The 24111-nt window shown below is 45.3% G+C and overlaps 1 protein-coding gene across 1 annotated transcript in view; it reads left to right on the forward strand.

Annotated features, from left to right (window-relative positions):
* Positions 1-669: 669 nt before the first annotated feature.
* GLRA3 (glycine receptor alpha 3) overlaps positions 670-24111 on the forward strand; it is a 242166-nt gene continuing 218724 nt past the window's right edge. Inside the window, exon 1 of the mRNA XM_066574670.1 lies at positions 670-740. Coding sequence (XP_066430767.1) covers positions 670-740 — 71 coding nt within the window. The remainder of the gene's footprint in view (positions 741-24111) is intronic.

The following is a 24111-nucleotide window of genomic DNA, read 5'->3' on the forward strand; positions in this document are numbered from 1 at the left end:
TGTAGGTAAAATGTAAATTCTTCAGGTTGAAATTGGAAGAAATCTGTTAATACATTCCTTTTCATGTATACTAGTATCTGTGGGAGATTACCTAGGGGAAAGAATGAGCATTCAATATGTATAACATCTATTATTTGCATTTAGTCTCCAGACAGAAAATAGCTCAGGCAGTGTGCAAAGCATGATCCATGGAAGAGAACTTTAACGATTGCATTCCACTTGATGGATCCACGTGCACCATCAGCATACAAGGGGTTACTACAGCTCCGTATTTCTCCATCAAAGGGGCTCTCCTGTTCATTGGCTGCTAACAAGCACGCCTGTATCCATCCTCTATAGCAGTCCAGCCTCCCAGCAGAGCTGGAGCACATTTCAGTGTATAGGAATGCAGCAGCTTGGAGTGGACTCTGCACTTCTGCCTGCTTTAAATATCAATCTTCCTTCACTGGATCTGCAATTTTCTATCATGTTTACAACACATGATCATCATTCTCATTATCGTGTCTAGCAGGACAACTAGGAGGAAGCTTGGCTTTTCATCTGGGATTAAAGGAACCTCGTCGTGGAGCTGTTCTTGGTGCTGAATTAAGTGTCCTGCTGTTTTCTACTGCCAGCTACAGACATCTATCACTTTGATGATTTTAATTTCTCAGCCCATCACAAGAAATAATGGCCCGGATCAGGTGCATATTAACGGCGGTCTCTGGGTTTTACTTCTGGGAAGCTGCACTTTTGTTAAGGTATGAAATGTTCAACTTACTGGTATATAAGTCATGCTGCTAACACCCTGTGCTTTGTGTAAGCTCTGCAATGTTCCAAGGATGTGTGACCAAAGTAAAACATCATATGTACCTTTTATTCAAATCTATACATAGGTTGGCATATAATATGTTTATTTTTTTTTTTTAAAGGGGCTGTACCACCATTACACGTTATTCCCTATTCACAGAATAGGGGATAATTTACTGATTGTGGGGCCTCGTTGCTGAGACCTCCGCGGGTCTTGGGAGCGGGACTTCCATGTCCCAGTCTGACTGTCACTGAGTGGTTCGCTTCTTTCCCCACAGTGATCACACTGTAAACAGACTGCTGGCTGAGCATGTGCAGTCAGCTCCCCATTCATTTAAAGGGGCAGAAGAAAATACCCAAGTGGGTGCCGTTTGGGCATATCCACAGTCCCACTGAAAGTGAGTAAAGTGTTTGCATGTGCAGTGCTCCATTCAGTCTCCTCCTCACTGTAGGGGTGTATGCAGTGAGTAGAATAGGGGAACACGGGATCACCATTTTCATTATTGCTGGGGGTCTCAGCAGTGAGACCCCCACCAATCAGTTATCCTCTATCCAACTTGTAATTGTGGTAAACCCCTTTAAGAGATGGATTTCATTTTCCTATCAATATACCGTACATAAATTGTTGTTAATTCGCATTTCGAAGTATTACTACCAACTATTTTAGTCTTATCTGTTACCTGTTACTGTAATGCATCATACTGCTGGTGACTTTTAATGTGGCACACAGCAATACAAAAGTTGGTGCCGCTACTATAAAATAGCCTCGGTGAAATTGCTATATTACTATTTGTGTGATGTAAGGATCCATGATACTCATACTAAAATATAAAAATGTGTTTCTGCTTATACTAGCAATATTGCTATTTTCTCGATTTATGTATAGCAGAAAATGGTCTGTAAATCAATATTCTGACCTTGATTAAAAAGAGCACTTTAATTAGACAAGATCACTTACCCATGATTGACAAGCTGTAAATCTCCTGCATACTCAGAGTTTACAAATCCCAGCATACATGAGCCAAATGATGTTTCTTCCAGTTACACGCATGCATTATATTGTCACCTTGTTTACATAGTTGAAAGATGATTTATTTGACCAGTATTGGTAAACTATTGTAGCTCTTTAAATATTTGCACATGTTGTGTTGTGAATTACTGTCATGTGTCACAACAATCTGTTTTGTTTATAGAATTTATATGGAAAACATTGAATTCCATTTAATGTAATTTATTATCACATGGCATTCTATTATCTATGACTGTTCATGAGCACATGATAAATAAATGCCCCGGTGGCCTTATAATCTAATTTTGTATCACCATTAATATGGTGATACAAATTCAAGGTCACAAAGAGCTTTCCATCTGAAATCTGACTTTTAAATCTATAATGTCTGAAGGTACAGTAGAATAGATTTTTTGTGTGTCAGTGACTAATGAGATCGATAACAATTAATATTTCTGTGGTTGTAAATTTTGAGTGGTTAAGGATTTTACTAAGGACAACATTGTGTACTAGGAGTCCTTACAGGATAGATTGGCATAGCTGACATCACCTTTGAAGTATATCAAAGTTAATGTATATGCTGAGAGTTGAACATAGATGAGCTAAAAGATTTACCATAGTAAATGCTACAAAGTAAGTGAAAGTGCATGCTATGTATGTTAATAGTGTAGGGGGTATATTGAACATGAGCATATGATATACAGACCTATATGTAAAGTAATGCTCTGATTGGTAAAGTGTTGGAGTCTACAGTGAACTACTGAGCAGTCTAACATCTAAAAGGAACATTTCAGCAGGAAACTGGTGCCTGATCTGAGGACAGCATTTAAAAACTCTTGGGATGGTGAATGTAAACCTGATATGGTGTCAAGGTGGCCATACATGTTCAATAGCCATTGGTGGAACAGCTAGTCCTCCCAATGTCCTCATACATATGCATGCTTGATTCAACAAAGCATGTAAGTGTTCTGATCAGGGAGTAAGCAACAACCAGACACTTTTGGCAGCACCTTATGTAATTCAACATGGCTGACCCTTCTTTATCCTGACATCTTCTAAATTATCATTTGCCGGATGTATAATACACATTAAGTGCTCAACAGGTTCCATGAAAATTTCCAGGTTCAACCTATCTTAGTCTAATGTGTATAGACACCTTAAGTGTTTTCAGTCCCCGAATGCAGTGGCATTAGTCCATAGCACTGCACTGCACTTTGTGCTTGTGATCATGAGTAGAAGTCTATTGCATTCATGAGATGTATTGGTTAGTTACTTATTCTCACACCATCCCTGGTTTGTCGTTGAGTGTCTCTCCATCAGCTCTATAGAGAAAAATCTGTCAATCACAGGAAGTGATTGGCATGAAGGAGGAGTAACCAATGCATCTCATGATTAGATTGGACTTTTACTCATGATGGCCAGCATGCAGTTCATTATACTGCTCCAATTTAATGGCAATGTGTTCCGAGACAGAAAACTCCATTCAGATGTGGAAATTGTTAAGATGACTGGCAAATGGCAATAACTCGATTTACAGCATCATAGTACATTGTACTTTAGTTATCATGACATGCTAAATGTCAAGTTAACATTTGCTACATCTGTGCATCCCTACACTCAGCATCCCAACAGGTATTGAGTTGTGTTCCTTCTCACCTACCTTGACTGCCACTAGAGTGATGAAATGGATAGACTGAGGGAGCGTTGTATCTTTATTTCTAGGTCTCTAGGCATATACGTGTTTAATATTGAAAGAATACTGACTTGTAGTACAAGAGTTTGTTGCCTTGACTGCGTTCCTCTTTCTTATAGAAAAGCTTTTTTCAGGTTAAGTTGAGTTTCTTACCCTACTATAAAGGAGCGAAGAGATGCTTTTCAATATGCACACAGCAGTAATAGACAACTGCTTATTTACGAGAGCTCATGTAATGCTATATGAAACAGTAAAGTAATTTCAAAGGCAATGCCAGGTTGGTTGGTTAAATCCAATGTAGCTGCACTTAGAATTAAACCTATTCATTTGGTATGATATGCCACATGTCTGCATGAATATAATGGAATCTCTACCTTAGCATCTGATTCTTAAAAGGTACCTTTGTGTGCATAAAATAATGACTAGTAGACAAAGAGATTGTAGATTAAGAGAGGATTTGGCATAATGGAAACATTAAATGCATCAACCACTTTGTGATTCTACTTTCATAAATTTGAACCTCTTATGTAACTGTTACATTGAAGAAGAGAAAGTGTATAGATGGAATATAGATGGAATATATGAAATGTGTATATCAACTATGTTTTTGGCATTTCTGCATTACCTGTGACTTCAGAATGTATAAGGATACTCTATTGATAAGAGGAAGGGTAAAACTTAGTTGTCAATTTATTCATAAATTTACAGGGGGAATAACAGAAGAGTTCCAAGAAAAATGCATTGCTATTTCATGGGGAATGTTAGGAATGCTTACAGGTCCTCTTTAAAAAAGTTGGCCATTTTGAAGCAAAATGTCCTAACATACAATGAAGAGCTATGTTGTGTCACATAAGGCCGGTGATATACGAACATATTCCTATGACGCTTGGTGACCTTGTCAGGCTGGGACACTGCTCCATATTATGGACACATAACGTGCGTTACTGACTTAGGAGTGTCAAAATTATTTAATGTATTTCTTACCCCAGCTATTTACTTGAAAGCTGCTGAGGGATGGAGACTGCAGCCATCTCCATCACATAGGTAAATCATGTGACCACCACTATCCTGAATCCCATCTCCCCACTGAAATAACATGCAACCACTTCTGAGTTAACTAGAAAAACACTAAAAATTAAACTTCATTTACAGCACCTCCATTTTCCGCAACCTTATTCAGGGTCTTACTACTCTGTTAGCCCCAAAACTTTAGTGTGTATAGGTTACTGGTAGCAATGAACTTTCTCATGATCAGCAAGCAGAGTGGAACACTGTACAGAAAGAACAATGCCAAAGGAAAACACAGACTATAGTCACAAACAGTACAGGAAGCACAAACTCATAGCCAGAAAACTTGCCATAGTCAAGTAGCATACAGTAGTAGGTATTGTAGTAATCTAGTGAAGGCACAGGCAGATTCTGCAGGAAAGCAGGAAGAATATTAAGACAAATCACAGAACATATGTGGAAAATCTAGGCAATCGAGTATTATAGAGGGTATCCAACATCATAAATGATAAAAGGAAAGGATACAGGTACTGGCACTTGTATGGTAATTCAGGCTGAGTCCCATTGAAGTGAATGAGACTCAAGCTGCCATACTACACCAGGCCACTGTGCAGTGTACAAAGTTATCTACATCCAGCAACAATGTAGCTCCATATATAAGAACACCAATGCCAATGGATAGCTCACCGGCTAGAGTTACATGTTGATCAGCTATTGATGACCCATCCTATAGATAGTTAATAGAGATGAGCGAGCATACTTGCTAAGGGCAATTACTCGATCGAACATTGCCCTTAGTGAGCACCTGCCCGCTCAGAAGAAAAGATTCGGCTGCCGGCGGCGGGCGGGGAGCGGCGAGGGAGAGCGGGGAGGAATGGAGGGGAGAACTCTCTCTCCCTCTCTCCGCCCCGCTCGCCCCTGCTCACTGCCACAACTTACCTCTCACCCGCGCCGGCAGCCAAACCTTTTTCTTCCGAGCGGGGAGATACTCGCTAAGAACAATGCTCGATTGAGTAGTTGTCCTTAGCGAGTAGACTCGCTCATCTCTAATAGTTAAGCAATAGTGTTGAGAGAATTTTTGAAAGGTTTGGTTCCATTGATTCAGTTTGGTCCTACCCAACCAGAGCTTCACCAATATCTTTAAAACTGGTGAACAAAGCCGACTAAGAGCCATAAATGTCCTCCTCAAATGTGACTCAATGGATAGCACTGTTGCCTTGCAGCACTGTGGTCGTAGGTTTAAAGAAGACCAAAGGACAATATCTGTGCAAACACAGGGAAAGCATACAAACTCTATGCAGATGTTGTCCTTTTGTTAAGGCACAATTATTAACAGAATATAGATAGTTACAATGATAAGATATATAGAAAGTAAGGGACATCCCATATTAGCTCCTTAAATTGGTAACTACTCAAGCCTCTATGACAAGTGTAATCTATAAATTAATAAAGATGTGCCAGTTTTCATTTATGATCTAAAACAACTATATCATAACAATGTGAACTAAAGGGATTAAATAAAGTTCATAAACTTGACAAACCGAGACAAAGACAGGATACACAAGAGTAAGAAATAGCCACAAAGTGAAACATTGTGTTACTTCTATATGGTGACATTACGTCTGACAGGCTAGTTGTATGTAGTAATGAAGGATGAAAGGAAAAAATAATAGTAAAGGGCCAAGGGTTCTTAGAACCCCTAAAGGTAGTCCATCAAACAACTAGGAGTGATACTGGGGCGCCGAGCAAATTTGAGTCCAAGGGAGCCATATGGCACTGAAACTTGAAAATGTGGTAAATTCTGATTCTATCGTGTCCTCTATGCATATAACATTATGTAACACGTTTGCCCAATGAGCTCATGTTAGGGATCTTGTCAAAAGTTTAAAACTGTTTTCCTGAATCTTGTTTGATATGGATATTATAGATGTAATTTTAAATCCCTTATCTTAGTTTGCTGTTGTAATAGAATCACCCAGTTCTCTTTACAGTCTGCAATTAAATGAGGGGCTGTAGTTGTCACAGTCTCTAACAGCAATCTGTAAATCACAGCGATCAAGTGAAGAGGGACTGCTGGGCAGCGGGGTTTGTTCCTGCCCTTGTATATTTTAGTATCCGTATATAAGACAATATGGCCGCTGGCAAGAACGTTTGAGTTGATTTCTCTTTGTAGTTGTGTATTTGTGATGAATATAAACGTATTTAGGCAAGTAAATAAATACTGTCATCATGGTTAGGCCTCAGTCAGACGACCGTTTTTTGCCTCGATTTGCGGATCGCATGAGAGATGCGCATCCGCAAATCACGTGAACGGGCCGACGATTCGCCGAAAAATCTGCAGCTAGCAGCGTTTTCGGCGAAACGGGCCAGACACGAGGAATTGCAGATCGCGCCTATCTGCGATTTAAAATCCCTGCCTGCTGAATGGGCTGCCTCTGATTGGTCACAGCCCTCACCAATCAGAGGCAGCTCTCACTCACCCATTCATGAATTCATGAATGGGTGAGTGAGTGCTGCCTCTGATTGGCTGAGCGCAGGGACCAATCAGGGGCACCTCTCAGCTGTCATTCAATAGCTGAGAGCTGCCCTTGATTGGTCCTTGCGCTGAGCCAATCAGAGGCAGCACTCACTCACCCATTCATGAATTCATGATTGGTGAGGGCTGTGACCAATCAGAGGCAGCCCATTCAGCAGGCGGGGATTTTAAATCCCCGCCTGCTGAATACTACACAGAGCAGTTCAGGAGAACTGCCGGCCGGCCACGACTGAACTCCGGCTGCAGGGACAAGGTGAGTATATATATATATTTTTTTTTTACACATTTTAGGATGATTTTCAGGGAAGGGCTTATATTTTTAAGCCCTTCCCAAAAATTCATCCCGCGCTCACCGGCAGCCCATTGCTTTCAATGGAGTCGGCTGTATTGCCGGCTCCATTGAATTCAATGGGCGAACATCGTTCTTCTCTGCCACAGCTGTTACAGCTGTGGCAGAGGAGAATGATCTTTGTAGTATATGTTCTCAATGGGGTCGTCGCTGCTGCCGCAGGCCCCATTGAGCACATATATAGAACACAAGGAATCGCAGATTGCAGATAGGCGCGATCTGCGATTCCTCGTGTCCTATAATTTATTGGACATCCGCATAAAAAGCAGCCATGTGACCGATCCCATTGCAAAGCAATGGTTCTATATATGCGCAGATCGCATGTGCATCCGCAAATCGCGGCAAAAAACGGTCGTCTGACCGAGGCCTAAATGGTAGACATTTTGATTAGAGAAATAGCTAAGAAAATCAAGGATCAATTCATTTCTAAGCTGTATGTATGAGTACAAAATCATGTTTATTTGCCTTAATTTTTCTGTGTTGAAATTAATAAGAGCTAATATAGTTACTAATTCTATGCAAGATTCAGTAGTAATGATGCAATATCATGCTGGATGCAGACTATCATTAAACTATTTGCTCATCCTACCACATGGATACAATTAATGTAATTGAAGGGTATTGCTTGTTCTATGGCACCTTCTCTACCCAGAGTGCAGTAACTATTCTAAATTGAACTTAATTTCACTGACAGGCATCAAATGAGATGTTTTGAATATGGCTGATTGATATTGCAGGTAGGTGCCTGCTCCCATTGAATTCATTGGGAGCTACACTGCAGTGCCTCCCCGGGCTTCTTCTGCTGACCATAGCTACAGCAGTATCGGGAATCAGCTAATCAGTGTAAATCTGAGCAGCATGACCTGTCAGCCATCAATAGCAAAAGTTAAAAATGTCCCGGAATACCCCTTCAAGATTAACAAATGTACATGCAGTTATAGGCTCATATCTATCTGTAACATATAGTAAAATGAGGTGGCCAGTGCATGCCCCTCAGGTGTACAGATTTTACATACAGCCTAGAGGCGTAACTTGAAGCTCCTGAGCCCCAATGCAAAACCTGGAACAGGGCCCCCAACTATAATGCTTTATTCATAGTACTGGGCTTCCTATATGGAGAAGAGAGGCCTTATGGGCCCCCCAAGGCTCCGGGGCCCGGGTGCAACCGCATCCCCTGCATCCTCTATAGTTACGCCCCTGCAGCTACCCCTAAATATCTTTCTCTGTAATGATGATATTCATCCTAGAAATGATGGCCTGACACACAACTCTTTCTGTAGTGGAGCATCACGTACATTAGCAAGGACCGCCTACATTACAGTTTTTCAGGTACTGTTATAATAGCCCTTTGAGATTTGACTATGCTTGTTGAATAGCATATCACATTCTGCAGGCTGTGATACTTTAGATTGCCAAGCAACCCATTGACTTTATACCTATTGTAGGTGATCACCATTTCTACCAACATGGGCAAATATGTAGAAATGGCCACAGGAAATTATATATGCATACAATATGGGTATATTTCAATTTTATTTTTGAGTATGAAGATTGAGCCAAAGACGGTATAGTGCATGGATGTAGGCCTGCTAGAATAATATAAAATTGTATCACCTGAGAAAAGTTATTGGAGATGTTTTATACACCTATATGTTTATTTGTTTGTTCTGTGTACTTGTGATAACAACATCCTTTTGACCAAAGCGCACAATTACACAGCTTCAGTATATTTAGTTTTTATTTCATGCTACCGCAGGACAAACTGCGTATCTTGTGAGTGTCAAATGCTCATATACTTACTCTCATACACTTGGCACATATTGTGTATTTAGGTGATCAGCAAATGGAAAACTGTTTATGGAACTGGATTTCTGGTGCTTAAAGTCCATGCCTATATATTTCATGATTTACACTTAGGCCGCGGAATTTCCACCCTTGGAAGCTGCCATAGGATTGCATTAGCAAATCTCGCGCGGCAAAGAAACCGCAGCATGTTCTATTTCTCTGCGGGGCTCACAGAAACATCAGTGCCCGTCCGCCAGCTCCGGTCTGCGCATGCGCCGGCTGCCCGGCAAGCCGGCACATCTAACAGCCGGAGCCACGGGCGCGGGTGGGTACGCGCTGCTCTCTGCAGGCGCTCTGGTCGGTCCCGCGGCGAGAATCCTCGCAGCTGGATCCGACCTGCACGTCTGCAAGCAGCCTTATTTTAGAAGAATTAACAGTGAGATCCTGGCAGTGCTGACGATGACAGAGAAACCTCTGTTGCCATCAGTTTAATCCTTTAGACCCTTCAGTCAAGAGTGACTTCTGCATCAAAGGAGCTTAACAGAGTGAGCCCTCATTAGCACCCTGTAGTGGGTTTCCATAGTAGCCAAGAGGTTAACAAAAGTTTCTGTATATTAAGTCATGCCAGAGTCATGGCTTAATGGCTTCCTTGTGGGTTATACTGATGCTTTTGATTAGTTGGGATTATATAGTTTACAAAAAAGATGACTGAGGGTCGACCTAATAACTATGTATAAATATATAAGGGGACAATACAGAGATCTCTCCCATCATCTTTTTATACCCAGGACTGTGACTGTAACAAGGAAGAATCTTCTACATCTAGAGGAAAGAAGGTTCCTACACCAATATAGAAGTAGGTTCTTTACTGTAAGAGCAGTGAGACTATGGAACTCTCTGCCTGAGGATGTGGTGATGACAAACTCGATAAAAGAGTTCAAGAGGGGCCTGGACGCATTTCTTGAGCAATACAATATTACATGTTACAAAAATTAATAACTTCAGAAGGATTGCCAGATTGGAGTCAGCAAGGAATTGTTTTCCCTTTAAAGGGTGAAAATTAGCTTCTGCATAAATTGGCTTTTTTTTGCCTTCCTCTGATTCAACATTGGGGGTAATAGGCTGAACTGGATGGGCATATGTCTTTTTTTGGCCTTGCATCCTATGTAAGTATCATAATGCATTATGTGAGCAATTGACTAATCAAAGCTTCAAGTCTCCTAGTAGGACAAAAAATATGGAAATCAAGTTTGAGGAAATTTATTAAACTGTCCCCCACACAAATAAAATTAGCTTCTGCATAAATTGGCTTTTTTTGCCTTCCTCTGATCCAACATTGGGGGTAATAGGCTGAACTGGATGGGCATATGTTTTTTTTTGGCCTTGCATCCTATGTAAGTATCATAATGCATTATGTGAGCAATTGACTAATCAAAGCTTCAAGTCTCCTAGTAGGACAAAAAATATGGAAATCAAGTTTGAGGAAATTTATTAAACTGTCCCCCACACAAATAAATGCACTTATGTTCCTTAAAAAAAAATGTAAAGGTTGGCCATGAAAGGGAAATACTGTATGGTACCACCTCAGTCGTAACGACTTTTCAAATATAGCTAACATACTATTTATATCATAAGGCACATGGCAATAAAGAAAACACAAAAAGCAATGGCAATTTCATAGGATATGCAATGAAAGTCTGATAAATGCAGGACCAATGAAATTTTGACAGGTGCATAACTCAAGAACCAGCATCTAGCTCTAGTTCTGGCCCCCATAGCTGAATACGGTGGCTGAGGTTGGCCTTTGCTGCTATATGCTTTTTCTGTAACATCCGTAGAAGTCAATAGGAGTTATTCTGCTTCTACAGTCCCCAGTATAAAGAAACAGCATTTCTCACTGTACTATGCTTCTTTGTGTACCTCCTATTGATGTCTATGGCAGTTACAGAAACAGTGTAGCAAAGCCCACTCAGTTGTTTCCATTAGGGCTGACCACCCAAGGAAACCATATATAGCTACGAATAAAAAATAAAGTATTAGCAGCACTCAAACCTCTCCCCAATATAGGGGGGGGGGGGGGATTATAGAAAAAAAGCAAAGTCAACCAAGGAGTTGTGAACCTTCAACTCCAAAATGAAACAAAATATGTAGTAAGATGTGGCAGCATAAATGGTGTGGAGATTCTTCAATCAAGAAATCTTTATTGTTCCATAATCAGATATACAGGCAACGTTTTGACCTGATAGGTCTTTTTCAAGCCCGGAGCATGGACCTGCAGTTCTGTACCATATATAGCTAGACTAGAGTCAATGGAGGCTAGAAATAGAGATAGATGTGGGTCCCAGAGGTGAATATCCTGTGGATAGCCATGAAAGTCTCAAGTAAAATACCCTTTAAGAGGTTATGCAATTAAGAGCATTAAAGGGAGAAAACAACATTGGAACTGGGTTACTGTATAATTCTATTTGACCTACTCATATCTTCCCTTGGTAAATTGTATCCAAGTGCAACATACTGTGATGATGATCATTATCCGTTCAGTCGAGGCCAACTTTTGGTCACTTTATGGATCAACATTCTCCATGCTTTCCTTTACACATACTGCAGACCGTTGTAAAAAAAAACTTTCTATCCCTCAAAACAGCTCACCACCTTCAGAACCAAGTCTTTTTGGTCTAGTAGAAAAAACATTACTTAATGCGTAACTATGAATGTATTAAAGGGGTTGTCTCGTGAAATCAAGTGGGGCTCAGCACTTCTGTATGGCCATATTAATGCACTTTGTAATATACATCGTGCATTAATTATGAGCCATGCAGAAGTTATTCACTTACCTGCTCCGTTGCTAGCGTCCCCGTCGCCATGGATCCGTCTAAATTCGCTGTCTTCTGGCGTTTTTAGACGCGCTTGCGCAGTCCGGTCTTCTCCCTGGTGAATGGGGCCGCTCATGCCGGAGAGCTGGTCCTCGTAGCTCCGCCCCGTCACGTGTGCCGATTCCAGCCAATTGGAATCGGCAATGGACCGCACAGAGCCCACGGTGCACCATGGGAGAAGACCCGCGGTGCATCGTGGGTGAAGATCTCAGCGGCCATCTTGGTAAAGGAAGAAAGAAGTCGCCGCAGCGCGGGGATTCGGGTAAGTAATAAACTTTTTTTTTTTTTTAACCCATCCCTTGGGTTTGTCTCGCGCCGAACGGGGGGGGGGGGGGCCTATTGAATAAAAAAAAAACCCGTTTCGGCGTGAGACAACCCCTTTAATTATTACAGGTAAATCAAAATCTTTGTGCCATTTAAGTACCTGAATTTATTTTTTTCAAAGGCTTGCAAATGTTTCTTGACATGTGCCGTCTTAGTTATCTGGACATGTATTTTTACAAGCTTGTTGAATCATTACTAAATACCATTTCAGAGTTCGTCCAGCTTTATCTGTGCTAATAAAAGGGAAATCATCCATAAAATAATCTCTTGACATGTCGCAGTAACACATCATAGGATAATGTCACTGCACAGGACTGCTGCCAGTTTGCTCATTGAAGAAGACGTGGTCTTCTGTAGAACACCCAATCCCCTTTGGACTGAGTTGGAAGGGAGATTTTTGTGAGTCTGAATCTAATAAAATGATTCTGCTACTGTACCATTAATAGTACAGTAAGAGCTGAAGTCACATAAATCTTCATCTGTATCTGCGAGGATATGGTTACTCTGTAGGTAATTGAATCATCTTTAATTTAATAGTTGACAGGAATCCAAGGCCATAAAGCTCCCTGATACCGCCTTCTGATTTGTCACTGTCATATGTAAAGATATTATGGATGGAAGGCGATGTGAAAAATAATCTTCAGGGTTTATACTCAATATCCATTGAAATAATCACCCGATCCAGTGAGAAAAGCTGTCACCATAGTTCATTGTTATGTCGTTAGGCTGCAGAAGTATTCTTTTATGGCAGGCAGAATGGTAGTTGTGTAACTTGTTATTTGTCCAATCACACGGGACAATTTCTTTGAGTTAGGGCGCCCACCCACTGGCGTTTTTTTTCACTGCGAAATTCGCAGGTTTTTTTTTTCTGCAGGGGGTCTATGGGACTTGTAATGTAAAAATCGCGATCGCGCAAAATCGCGATTTACCGCGATATCGCGATTTTAGCTTTGCATGTCCCATAGCCCAAAGACCCCTGCAGAAAAAAAAAAACGCTGCGAATTTCGCAGTAAAAAAACGCTAGTGGGTGGGCACCCTTATGATGTGCTTTGATTTGGACTGGAAGAACAGTTAGTTAAAGGGAATTTGTTATGTTGAACATGCAATATGATCTGCCAGCAGCAGGTTATAGATCAGGAGGAGTTCAGAAGACGTATATGTTGCATTTTTTTTCATTTAATTCCTGCTCATTCTAGGCTTTGGAGCCCAGTGAGTAGTCTTATTAGTGATTAACAGGCTTCTCTGCACACATCCGCACACAGTAATAGCTGCCTGTCACTCATAGGACCGCCCACTGGACTCCTAAGCTTAGAATGAGGTCGAATTAGATGAATAAACTGCAACATATACCGAATCCTCTCCCACAAAACTTAAAGGGGTTGTCTCGCGAAATCAAGTAGGGTTATACACTTCTGTATGGCCATATTAATGCACTTTGTAATATACATCGTGCATTAAATATGAGCCATACAGATGTTATTCACTTACCTGCTCCGTTGCTAGCGTCCTCGTCTCCATGGTTCCGTCTATATTCGCTGGCAGCTTGCTTTTTTAGACGCGCTTGCGCAGTCCGGTCTTCTCCATTCAGCACGAGCCGCTTCAGTGTGCTCCCCGCTACAGCTCTTCTGCGCATGCGCAGACGAGCTGTCACTGCTCGGGAGCGCACTGGAGCGGCCATTCTGTACCATCCTCTGTTAGAGGAAGGTGCAGAGCCGCCCAGCTGTCTCAAGAAGCCGCCCAGCTGTCCCGCCGTCCTGCCGTCCTGCCGCCCAGGTAAGTGATGGGCCGGGGGGGCTGCCGCTGCACCGAGGGCGGGCTGCGCCAAGGGGGGGGCTGCCGCTGCACCGGGGGGGGGCTGCCGCTGTGATGGGGGGGCTGTCGCTGCGATGGGGGGGCTGTCGCTGTGCCGGGGGGGGGGGGGCTGCGCCGGTTACCTGCTGCCTGGCGGTGGGTGACTGGTCGGCCGTGTTCAATCCAGGGGTCTGGTCGGCGGCTGCGGGGCGTCCGGTTGTCAGGGAGACACAGCTGGTAGCGTCTCGGGAGCGCGCACGTCGGGCTACAGCAAGCGATGGGAAAAGAGCTGGCGGCCATCTTGGGAAAACTTTTATAAGTTGCTGAAACGCTGGAACGGTAAGTACAAACCAGCTAGAAAAGTCATTTACAGGGGGGCTTAGTAATGTGTGCTTAATTAGGGGGACTGGGCAAAAAAAAAAATTCACTGCTTCCTCGAGACATCTCCTTTAATATCAATCTGCTCAGTTCCTCCTGCTCTATAACATACAGCTGGAAGATCAAATTACATGTTCAATTTGAAATGATCCCTTTAATGAATATTATCTGCAGAATTGTGAAATTAGCTGTTTTGATCTAAATTGTTTACAGATGGACACATAATAACATTCTAAACAATAACCTCATATTAATGGATTATTAAATCGTATGTTATCTGTATTTTTATTATATTTTGTCCCCCGAAACCCCCCTTAACATATTTAACAATATATAAGATTGAGAAAAATTTCTTAAATTGAATCTGTTTTTCTAAATATCTTAGTGAAGTTGAACTGATGCGTACAACTGTATCTGCTCATTTCTGAAGCAGAACACCAAATAAAATGAGAAGAAATAAGCATTTTTTTTCCTTATTCTCTTCTGATAGTGTAGAATGTCCAAATACTATGTTCTTTGTACAGTTACTGTAGGTAAGAAAGAACATCTTGAGGGCTTAAACATATGGCATGTTTTAGTCCTGTTATGCGGGCGTGATAGTATCAATCACGAAACAAAACCATTGATCTCAACAGTTTCGTTTTCACTAGCGGTATTCTTGTGCGCTAACAGCATGCATGAGAAAAGATAGGACTTGCCTTATCTTTCCTGCATGTAGTTAATAGTATGTGCAAGAAAGATAGGACTAGAGATGAGCGAGTATACTCGCTAAAGGCAGTTGCTCGAGCTAGCATTGCCCTTAGCGAGTACCTGCCCGCTCGAGGCAAAAGGTTCGGGTGCCGGCGGCGGGCAGGGAGCTGCGGGGCAGCCGTCACCCGAACCTTTCGCCACGAGCGGGCAGGTACTCGCTAAAGGCAATGCTCGCTCGAGCAACTGCCTTTAGCGAGTATACTCGCTCATCTCTAGATAGGACTTATCTTCCCCCTTTTGTTTTTAAACGTATGCGCGATAGTGTGGAATTAGAATAGTCAGAAAATTTTTAAAAATCCCGGTTCATGTACTTATATGCTCCATAGCGGCGGGCATATTAGTGCATGCACCCATGTATTTTTGCCCTGAATCAGTATTTAGAGTTTTCTGTATAATGTAGAGCAGCAGAATTTTTTTTCACAGGCTCATTATTACCTATGAGGCATTACTTATGACAATTTTTCACAAGGACCTATGGTCTATGTGAAAAAACTCATGTCACGTCCTATTCCTATCCATTTTCATGGACAAGAGTAGAGCATTCACGGTCATTAAAAATTGGACAGCTGCCCAATGCAAGTTGCTCCCGAGTTTCTCGGCTGCAACTCACATTTACGGCTATGTAACTCTAGAGTAAGAGCTTACGCCCATAGTGTTTTACTAGAGATGAGCGAACACCAAAATGTTCGGGTGTTCGTTATTCGTAACGAACTTCCCGTGATGCTCGAGGGTTCGTTTCGAACAACGAACCCCATTGAAGTCAATGGGCGACCAGAACATTTTTGTATTTCGCCGATGCTCGCTAAGGTTTTCATGTGTGAAAATCTGGGCAATTCAGGAAAGTGATGGGAATGACACAGTGACGGATAGGGCAGGCGAGGGGCTACATGTTGGGCTGCATCCTAAGTTCACAGGTCCCACTATTAAGCCACAATAGCGGCAAGAGTGGGCCCCCCCCCCTCCCAACAACTTTTACTTCTGAAAAGCCCTCATTAGCATGGCATACCTTTGCTAAGCACCACACTACCTCCAACAAAGCACAATCACTGCCTGCATGACACTCCACTGACACTTCTCCTGAGTTACATGCTGCCCAACCGCACCCCCTCCCCCCCACAGCGCACACCAAAGTGTCCCTGCGCAGCCTTCAGCTGCCCTCATGCCACACCACGCTCATGTCTATTTAGAATTGCGTCTGCCATGACGAGGGACCTCAGGCATACACTGCAGAGGTTGGCACGGCTAGGCAGCGACCCTCTTTAAAAGTGGCGGAGCGATAGCCCACAATGCTGTACAGAAGCAATGAGAAATAGAATCCTGTGCCACCGCCATCAGGAGCTGCACACGTGGGCATAGCAATGGGGAACCTATGTGCCACACACTATTCATTCTGTCAAGGTGTCTGCATGCCCCAGTCAGACCGGGCTTTTTAATTCATAGACACAGGCAGGTACAACTCCCTATTGTGAAGTCCCTGTCGACCCACAGCATGGGTGGCTCCCTGGAACCCACCGGCGGTACACAGAAATATCCCATTGCATTGCCCAACACAGCTGAGGTAGTAATGTCGTGCTTAATGCAGGTGGGCTTCGGCCCACACTGCATGCCCCAGTCAGACTGGGGTTCTTTACAAGTGGACACATGTAGGTTTAACTCCCTGTGGACCCACTGCCTGGGTGGGTGCCAGGAAGCCACCGGCGGTACATAGAAATATCCCATTGCATTGCCCAACACAGCTGAGGTAGTAATGTCGTGCGTAATACAGGTGGGCTTCGGCCCACACTGCATGCCCCAGTCAGACGGGTTCTTTAGAAGTGTACAGATGTATTAAAAACTCAGTGTGCACCTACAGCATGGGTGGCTCCCTGGAACCCACCGGCGGTACACAAAAATATCCCATTGCATTGCCCAACACAGCTGAGGTAGTAATGTCGTGCGTAATACAGGTGGGCTTCGGCCCACACTGCATGCCCCAGTCAGACTGGGGTTCTTTACAAGTGGACACATGTAGGTTTAACTCCCTGTGGACCCACTGCCTGGGTGGGTGCCAGGAAGCCACCGGCGGTACATAGAAATATCCCATTGCATTGCCCAACACAGCTGAGGTAACGTCAGCTGTAATGCAGGTGGGCTAAAAATTAATTTGATTACACTGTAGGCGAGGGCCCACAAAAATTGCTGTATCAACAGTACTAATGTACATCCCAAAAATTGGCCATGGCCAGCCAAGAGGGCAGGTGAAACCCATTAATCGCTTTGGTTAATGTGGCTTAAGTGGTAACTAGGCCTGGAGGCAGCCCAGTGTAACGAAAAATTGGTTCAAGTTAAAGTTCCAACGCTTTTAAGCTAATTGAAACTTATAAAAATTGTTCTGAAAACATTATTTGAGTGAGCCTTGTGGCCCTAAGAAAAATTGCCCGTTCAGCGTGATTACGTGAGGTTTCAGGAGGAGGAGCAGCAGGAGGAGGAGGAGGAATATTAGACACAGATTGATGAAGCACAAATGTCCCCGTTTTGGATGGTGAGAGAGAACGTAGCTTCCATCCGCGGGTGCAGCCTACGTATTGCTTACGTATCGCTGCTGTCCGCTGGTGGAGAACAGAAGTCTGGCGAAATCCAGCCTTTGTTCATCTTGATGAGTGTTAGCCTGTCGGCACTGTCGGTTGACAAGCGGCTACGCTTATCGGTGATGATTCCCCCAGCCGCACTAAACACCCTCTCCGACAACACGCTAGCCGCAGGACAAGCAAGCACCTCAAGGGCATACAGGGCTAGTTCAGGCCACGTGTCCAGCTTCGACACCCAGTAGTTGTAGGGGGCAGAGGCGTCACCAAGGATGGTCGTGCGATCCGCTACGTACTCCCTCACCATCCTTTTGCAGTGCTCCCGCCGACTCAGCCGTGACTGGGGAGCGGTGACACAGTCTTGGTGGGGAGCCATAAAGCTGGCCAGGCCCTTAAAGACTGTTGCACTGCCTGGGATGTACATGCTGCTCGATCTACGCACATCCCCTGCAACATGGCCCTCGGAACTGCGCCTTCTGCCACTAGCGCTGTCGGCTGGGAATTTTACCATCAGCTTGTCCGCAAGGGTCCTGTGGTATAGCAACACTCTCGAACCCCTTTCCTCTTCGGGAATCAGAGTGGGCAGGTTCTCCTTATACCGTGGATCGAGCAGTGTGTACACCCAGTAATCCGTAGTGGCCAGAATGCGTGCAACGCGAGGGTCACGAGAAAGGCATCCTAACATGAAGTCAGCCATGTGTGCCAGGGTACCTGTACGCAACACATGGCTGTCTTCACTAGGAAGATCACTTTCAGGATCCTCCTCCTCCTCCTCCTCCTCAGGCCATACACGCTGAAAGGATGACAGGCAATCAGCCGGTGTACCGTCAGCAGCGGGCCAAGCTGTCTCTTCCCCCTCCTCCTCATCCTCCTCCTCCTCCTGTACGCGCTGTGAAATAGACAGGAGGGTGCCCTGACTATCCAGCGGCATACTGTCTTCCCCCGCCCCCGTTTCCGAGCGCAAAGCAGCTGCCTTTATGGTTTGCAGGGAATTTCTCAAGATGCATAGCAGAGGAATGGTGACGCTAATGATTGTAGCATCGCCGCTCACCACCTGGGTAGACTCCTCAAAATTACCAAGGACATGGCAGATGTCTGCCAACCAGGCCCACTCTTCTGAAAGGAATTGAGGAGGCTGACTCCCACTGCGCCGCCCATGTTGGAGTTGGTATTCGACTATAGCTCTACGCTGTTCATAGAGCCTGGCCAACATGTGGAGCGTAGAGTTCCACCGTGTGGGCACGTCGCACAGCAGTCGGTGCACTGGCAGCTTAAAGTGATGTTGCAGGGTGCGCAGGGTGGCAGCGTCCGTGTGGGACTTGCGGAAATGTGCGCAGAGCCGGCGCGCCTTTACGAGCAGGTCTGACAAGCGTGGGTAGCTTTTCAGAAAGCGCTGAACCACCAAATTAAAGACGTGGGCCAGGCATGGCACGTGCGTGAGGCTGCCGAGCTGCAGAGCCGCCACCAGGTTACGGCCGTTGTCACACACGACCATGCCCGGTTGGAGGCTCAGCGGCGCAAGCCAGCGGTCGGTCTGCTGTGTCAGACCCTGCAGCAGTTCGTGGGCCGTGTGCCTCTTATCGCCTAAGCTGAGTAGTTTCAGCACGGCCTGCTGACGCTTGCCCACCGCTGTGCTGCCACACCGCGCGACACCGACTGCTGGCGACATGCTGCTGCTAACACATCTTGATTGTGAGACAGAGGAGGAGGAGGAGGAGGAGGAGGGTGCTTTAGTGGAGGAAGCATACACCTCCGCAGATACCACCACCGAGCTGGGGCCCGCAATTCTGGGGGTGGGTAGGACGTGAGCGGTCCCAGGCTCTGACTCTGTCCCAGCCTCCACTAAATTCACCCAATGTGCCGTCAGGGAGATGTAGTGGCCCTGCCCGCCTGTGCTTGTCCACGTGTCCGTAGTTAAGTGGACCGTGGCAGTAACCGCGTTGGTGAGGGCGCGCACAATGTTGCGGGAGACGTGGTCGTGCAGGGCTGGGACGGCACATCGGGAAAAGTAGTGGCGACTGGGAACTGAGTAGCGCGGGGCCGCCGCCTCCATGATACTTTTGAAGGACTCCGTTTCCACAACCCTATACGGCAGCATCTCAAGGCTGATGAATTTTGCGATGCGGACGGTTAACGTTTGAGCGTGCGGGTGCGTGGCGGCGTACTTGCGCTTGCGCTCGAACACTTGCGCAAGCGACGGCTGAACGGTGCGCTGAACTACACTGCTGGATGGGGCCGAGGACAGCGGAGATGAGGGTGTGGGTGCAGGCCATGAGGCGGTAGTGCCTGTGTCCTGAGAGGGGGGTTGCATCTCAGTGGCAGGTTGGGGCACAGGGGGAGAGGCAGGGGTGCAAACCGGAGGCGGTGAACGGCCTTCGTCCCACCTTGTGGGGTGCTTGGCCATCATATGTCTGCGCATGGTGGTGGTGGTGAGGCTGTTGGTGTTGGCTCCCCGGCTGAGCTTTGCGCAACAAAGGTTGCACACCACTGTTCGTCGGTCGTCAGGCGTCTCTGTGAAAAACTGCCAGACCTTAGAGCACCTCGGCCTCTGCAGGGTGGCATGGCGCGGGGGGGCGCTTTGGGAAACACTTGGTGGATTATTCGGTCTGGCCCTGCCTCTACCCCTGGCCCTGGCCACCGCACTGCCTCTTGCAACCTGCCCTGCTGATGCCCTTGACTCCCCCTCTGAAGACCTGTCCTCCTGAGTAAGCGTTGCACACCAGGTGGGGTCAGTCACCTCATCGTCCTGCTGCTCTTCCTCCGAATCCTCTGTGCGCTGCTCCCTGGGACTTACTGCCCTTACTACTACCTCACTGCAAGACAACTGTGTCTGATCGTCATCGTCCTCCTCACCCACAGAAAGTTGTTGAGACAGTTGGCGGAAGTCCCCAGCCTCTTCCCCCGGACCCCGGGAACTTTCGAATGGTTGGGCATCAGTGACGATAAACTCCTCTGGTGGGAGAGGAACCGCTGCTGCCCAATCTAAGCAGGGGCCCGAGAACAGTTCCTGGGAGTGTTCCCGCTCCTGAGCAGGTGTCATTGTAGTGGAGTGAGGAGGCTGGGAGGAAGGAGGAGCAGCAGACAGAGGATTCGGATTGGCAGCAGTGGACGGCGCAGAACTGCGGGTAGACGATAGGTTGCTCGAAGCACTTTCTGCCATCCAGGACAGGACCTGCTCACACTGCTCATTTTCTAATAACCGTCTCCCGCGTGGACCCATTAATTGGGCGATGAATGTGGGGACGCCAGAAACGTGCCTCTCTCCTAATCGCGCAGCAGACAGCTGCGACACACCTGGATCAGGAGCTTGGCCTGTGCCCACACCCTCACTTGGCCCTCCGCGTCCTCGGCCACGTCCACGTCCACGTCCTCTAGGCTTACCCCTACCCCTCAGCATGCTGTATTACCAGTGATTAGATTTCCCAGGCAGGAAATAAATTGGCGCAAGACTGCAGGCCAAATATAATTTTTGCCCTTTTTGGAAAACGAAAGGCCCCACTGCCTCTAGTGAATGAATTATCTAAGTTTAATAACTGCGCTGTGTCCCTGCTTATGTGTCACAGAACGTGAGGGTAGCAGAGTTATTAACTGTGGCAGAGCAGGTATTTTTTTTCCCAATTAAGGAAAGCAAATGGCGAAGCCAGCAGTAAAGCGTAGCTGGCTGCGTATGATTTAGCAATGTTTTTCACGCAGCTCACACGTCTCCACAGGCGTAAGGACGGACACAGGCTGGACAAATAGATTTCTTTTCAGTTTTTTCCCACCAACAGGCAGCACTGCGTATATTCAATGAACCTGCGAAGTTTAATAACTGCGCTGTGTCCCTGCTTATGTGTCACAGAACGTGAGGGTAGCAGAGTTATTAACTGTGGCAGAGCAGGTATTTTTTTTCCCAATTAAGGAAAGCAAATGGCGAAGCCAGCAGTAAAGCGTAGCTGGCTGCGTATGATTTAGCAATGTTTTTCACGCAGCTCACACGTCTCCACAGGCGTAAGGACGGACACAGGCTGGACAAATAGATTTCTTTTCAGTTTTTTCCCACCAACAGGCAGCACTGCGTATATTCAATGAACCTGCGAAGTTTAATAACTGCGCTGTGTCCCTGCTTATGTGTCACAGAACGTGAGGGTAGCAGAGTTATTAACTGTGGCAGAGCAGGTATTTTTTTTCCCAATTAAGGAAAGCAAATGGCGAAGCCAGCAGTAAAGCGTAGCTGGCTGCGTATGATTTAGCAATGTTTTTCACGCAGCTCACACGTCTCCACAGGCGTAAGGACGGACACAGGCTGGACAAATAGATTTCTTTTCAGTTTTTTCCCACCAACAGGCAGCACTGCGTATATTCAATGAACCTGCGAAGTTTAATAACTGCGCTGTGTCCCTGCTTATGTGTCACAGAACGTGAGGGTAGCAGAGTTATTAACTGTGGCAGAGCAGGTATTTTTTTTCCCAATTAAGGAAAGCAAATGGCGAAGCCAGCAGTAAAGCGTAGCTGGCTGCGTATGATTTAGCAATGTTTTTCACGCAGCTCACACGTCTCCACAGGCGTAAGGACGGACACAGGCTGGACAAATAGATTTCTTTTCAGTTTTTTCCCACCAACAGGCAGCACTGCGTATATTCAATGAACCTGCGAAGTTTAATAACTGCGCTGTGTCCCTGCTTATGTGTCACAGAACGTGAGGGTAGCAGAGTTATTATAACTCTTGGAGAGCAGGTATTTTTTTTCCCAATTAAGGAAAGCAAATGGCGAAGCCAGCAGTAAAGCGTAGCTGGCTGCGTATGATTTAGCAATGTTTTTCACGCAGCTCACACGTCTCCACAGGCGTAAGGACGGACACAGGCTGGACAAATAGATTTCTTTTCAGTTTTTTCCCACCAACAGGCAGCACTGCGTATATTCAATGAACCTGCGAAGTTTAATAACTGCGCTGTGTCCCTGCTTATGTGTCACAGAACGTGAGGGTAGCAGAGTTATTAACTGTGGCAGAGCAGGTATTTTTTTTCCCAATTAAGGAAAGCAAATGGCGAAGCCAGCAGTAAAGCGTAGCTGGCTGCGTATGATTTAGCAATGTTTTTCACGCAGCTCACACGTCTCCACAGGCGTAAGGACGGACACAGGCTGGACAAATAGATTTCTTTTCAGTTTTTTCCCACCAACAGGCAGCACTGCGTATATTCAATGAACCTGCGAAGTTTAATAACTGCGCTGTGTCCCTGCTTATGTGTCACAGAACGTGAGGGTAGCAGAGTTATTATAACTCTTGGAGAGCAGGTATTTTTTTTCCCAATTAAGGAAAGCAAATGGCGAAGCCAGCAGTAAAGCGTAGCTGGCTGCGTATGATTTAGCAATGTTTTTCACGCAGCTCACACGTCTCCACAGGCGTAAGGACGGACACAGGCTGGACAAATAGATTTCTTTTCAGTTTTTTCCCACCAACAGGCAGCACTGCGTATATTCAATGAACCTGCGAAGTTTAATAACTGCGCTGTGTCCCTGCTTATGTGTCACAGAACGTGAGGGTAGCAGAGTTATTATAACTCTTGGAGAGCAGGTATTTTTTTTCCCAATTAAGGAAAGCAAATGGCGAAGCCAGCAGTAAAGCGTAGCTGGCTGCGTATGATTTAGCAATGTTTTTCACGCAGCTCACACGTCTACACAGGCGTAAGGACGGACACAGGCTGGACAAATAGATTTCTTTTCAGTTTTTTCCCACCAACAGGCAGCACTGCGTATATTCAATGAACCTGAGAAGTTTAATAACTGCGCTGTGTCCCTGCTTATGTGTCACAGAACGTGAGGGTAGCAGAGTTATTAACTGTGGCAGAGCAGGTATTTTTTTTCCCAATTAAGGAAAGCAAATGGCGAAGCCAGCAGTAAAGCGTAGCTGGGTGCGTATGATTTAGCAATGTTTTTCACGCAGCTCACACGTGTCCACAGGCGTTAGGACGGACAGAGGCTGGACAAATAGATTTGTTTTCAGGTTTTTCCCACCAACAGGCAGCACTGCGTATATTCTATGAATAATAACTGTGTTGTGGCCCTGCCTATACAATTCTTTCCCTGCAGTATCAATGGAGGGTGGAATGCTCTGCAGAGGCGATTTTGAGAAGCCCAAAAAAAATGCAGCACAGCCAACAGCAGCCTGGACAGTACTGCACACGGATAAATATGGCCCTAGAAAGGACCGTTGAGGTTCTTGAAGGCTACACTCACTTCTAACACTCTCCCTGCCTATGCAGCACTTCTGTCCCTAATGCCA

This window comes from Eleutherodactylus coqui, chromosome 7 (genome assembly GCF_035609145.1).
Source record: "Eleutherodactylus coqui strain aEleCoq1 chromosome 7, aEleCoq1.hap1, whole genome shotgun sequence".
Lineage (NCBI taxonomy): Eukaryota > Metazoa > Chordata > Amphibia > Anura > Eleutherodactylidae > Eleutherodactylus > Eleutherodactylus coqui.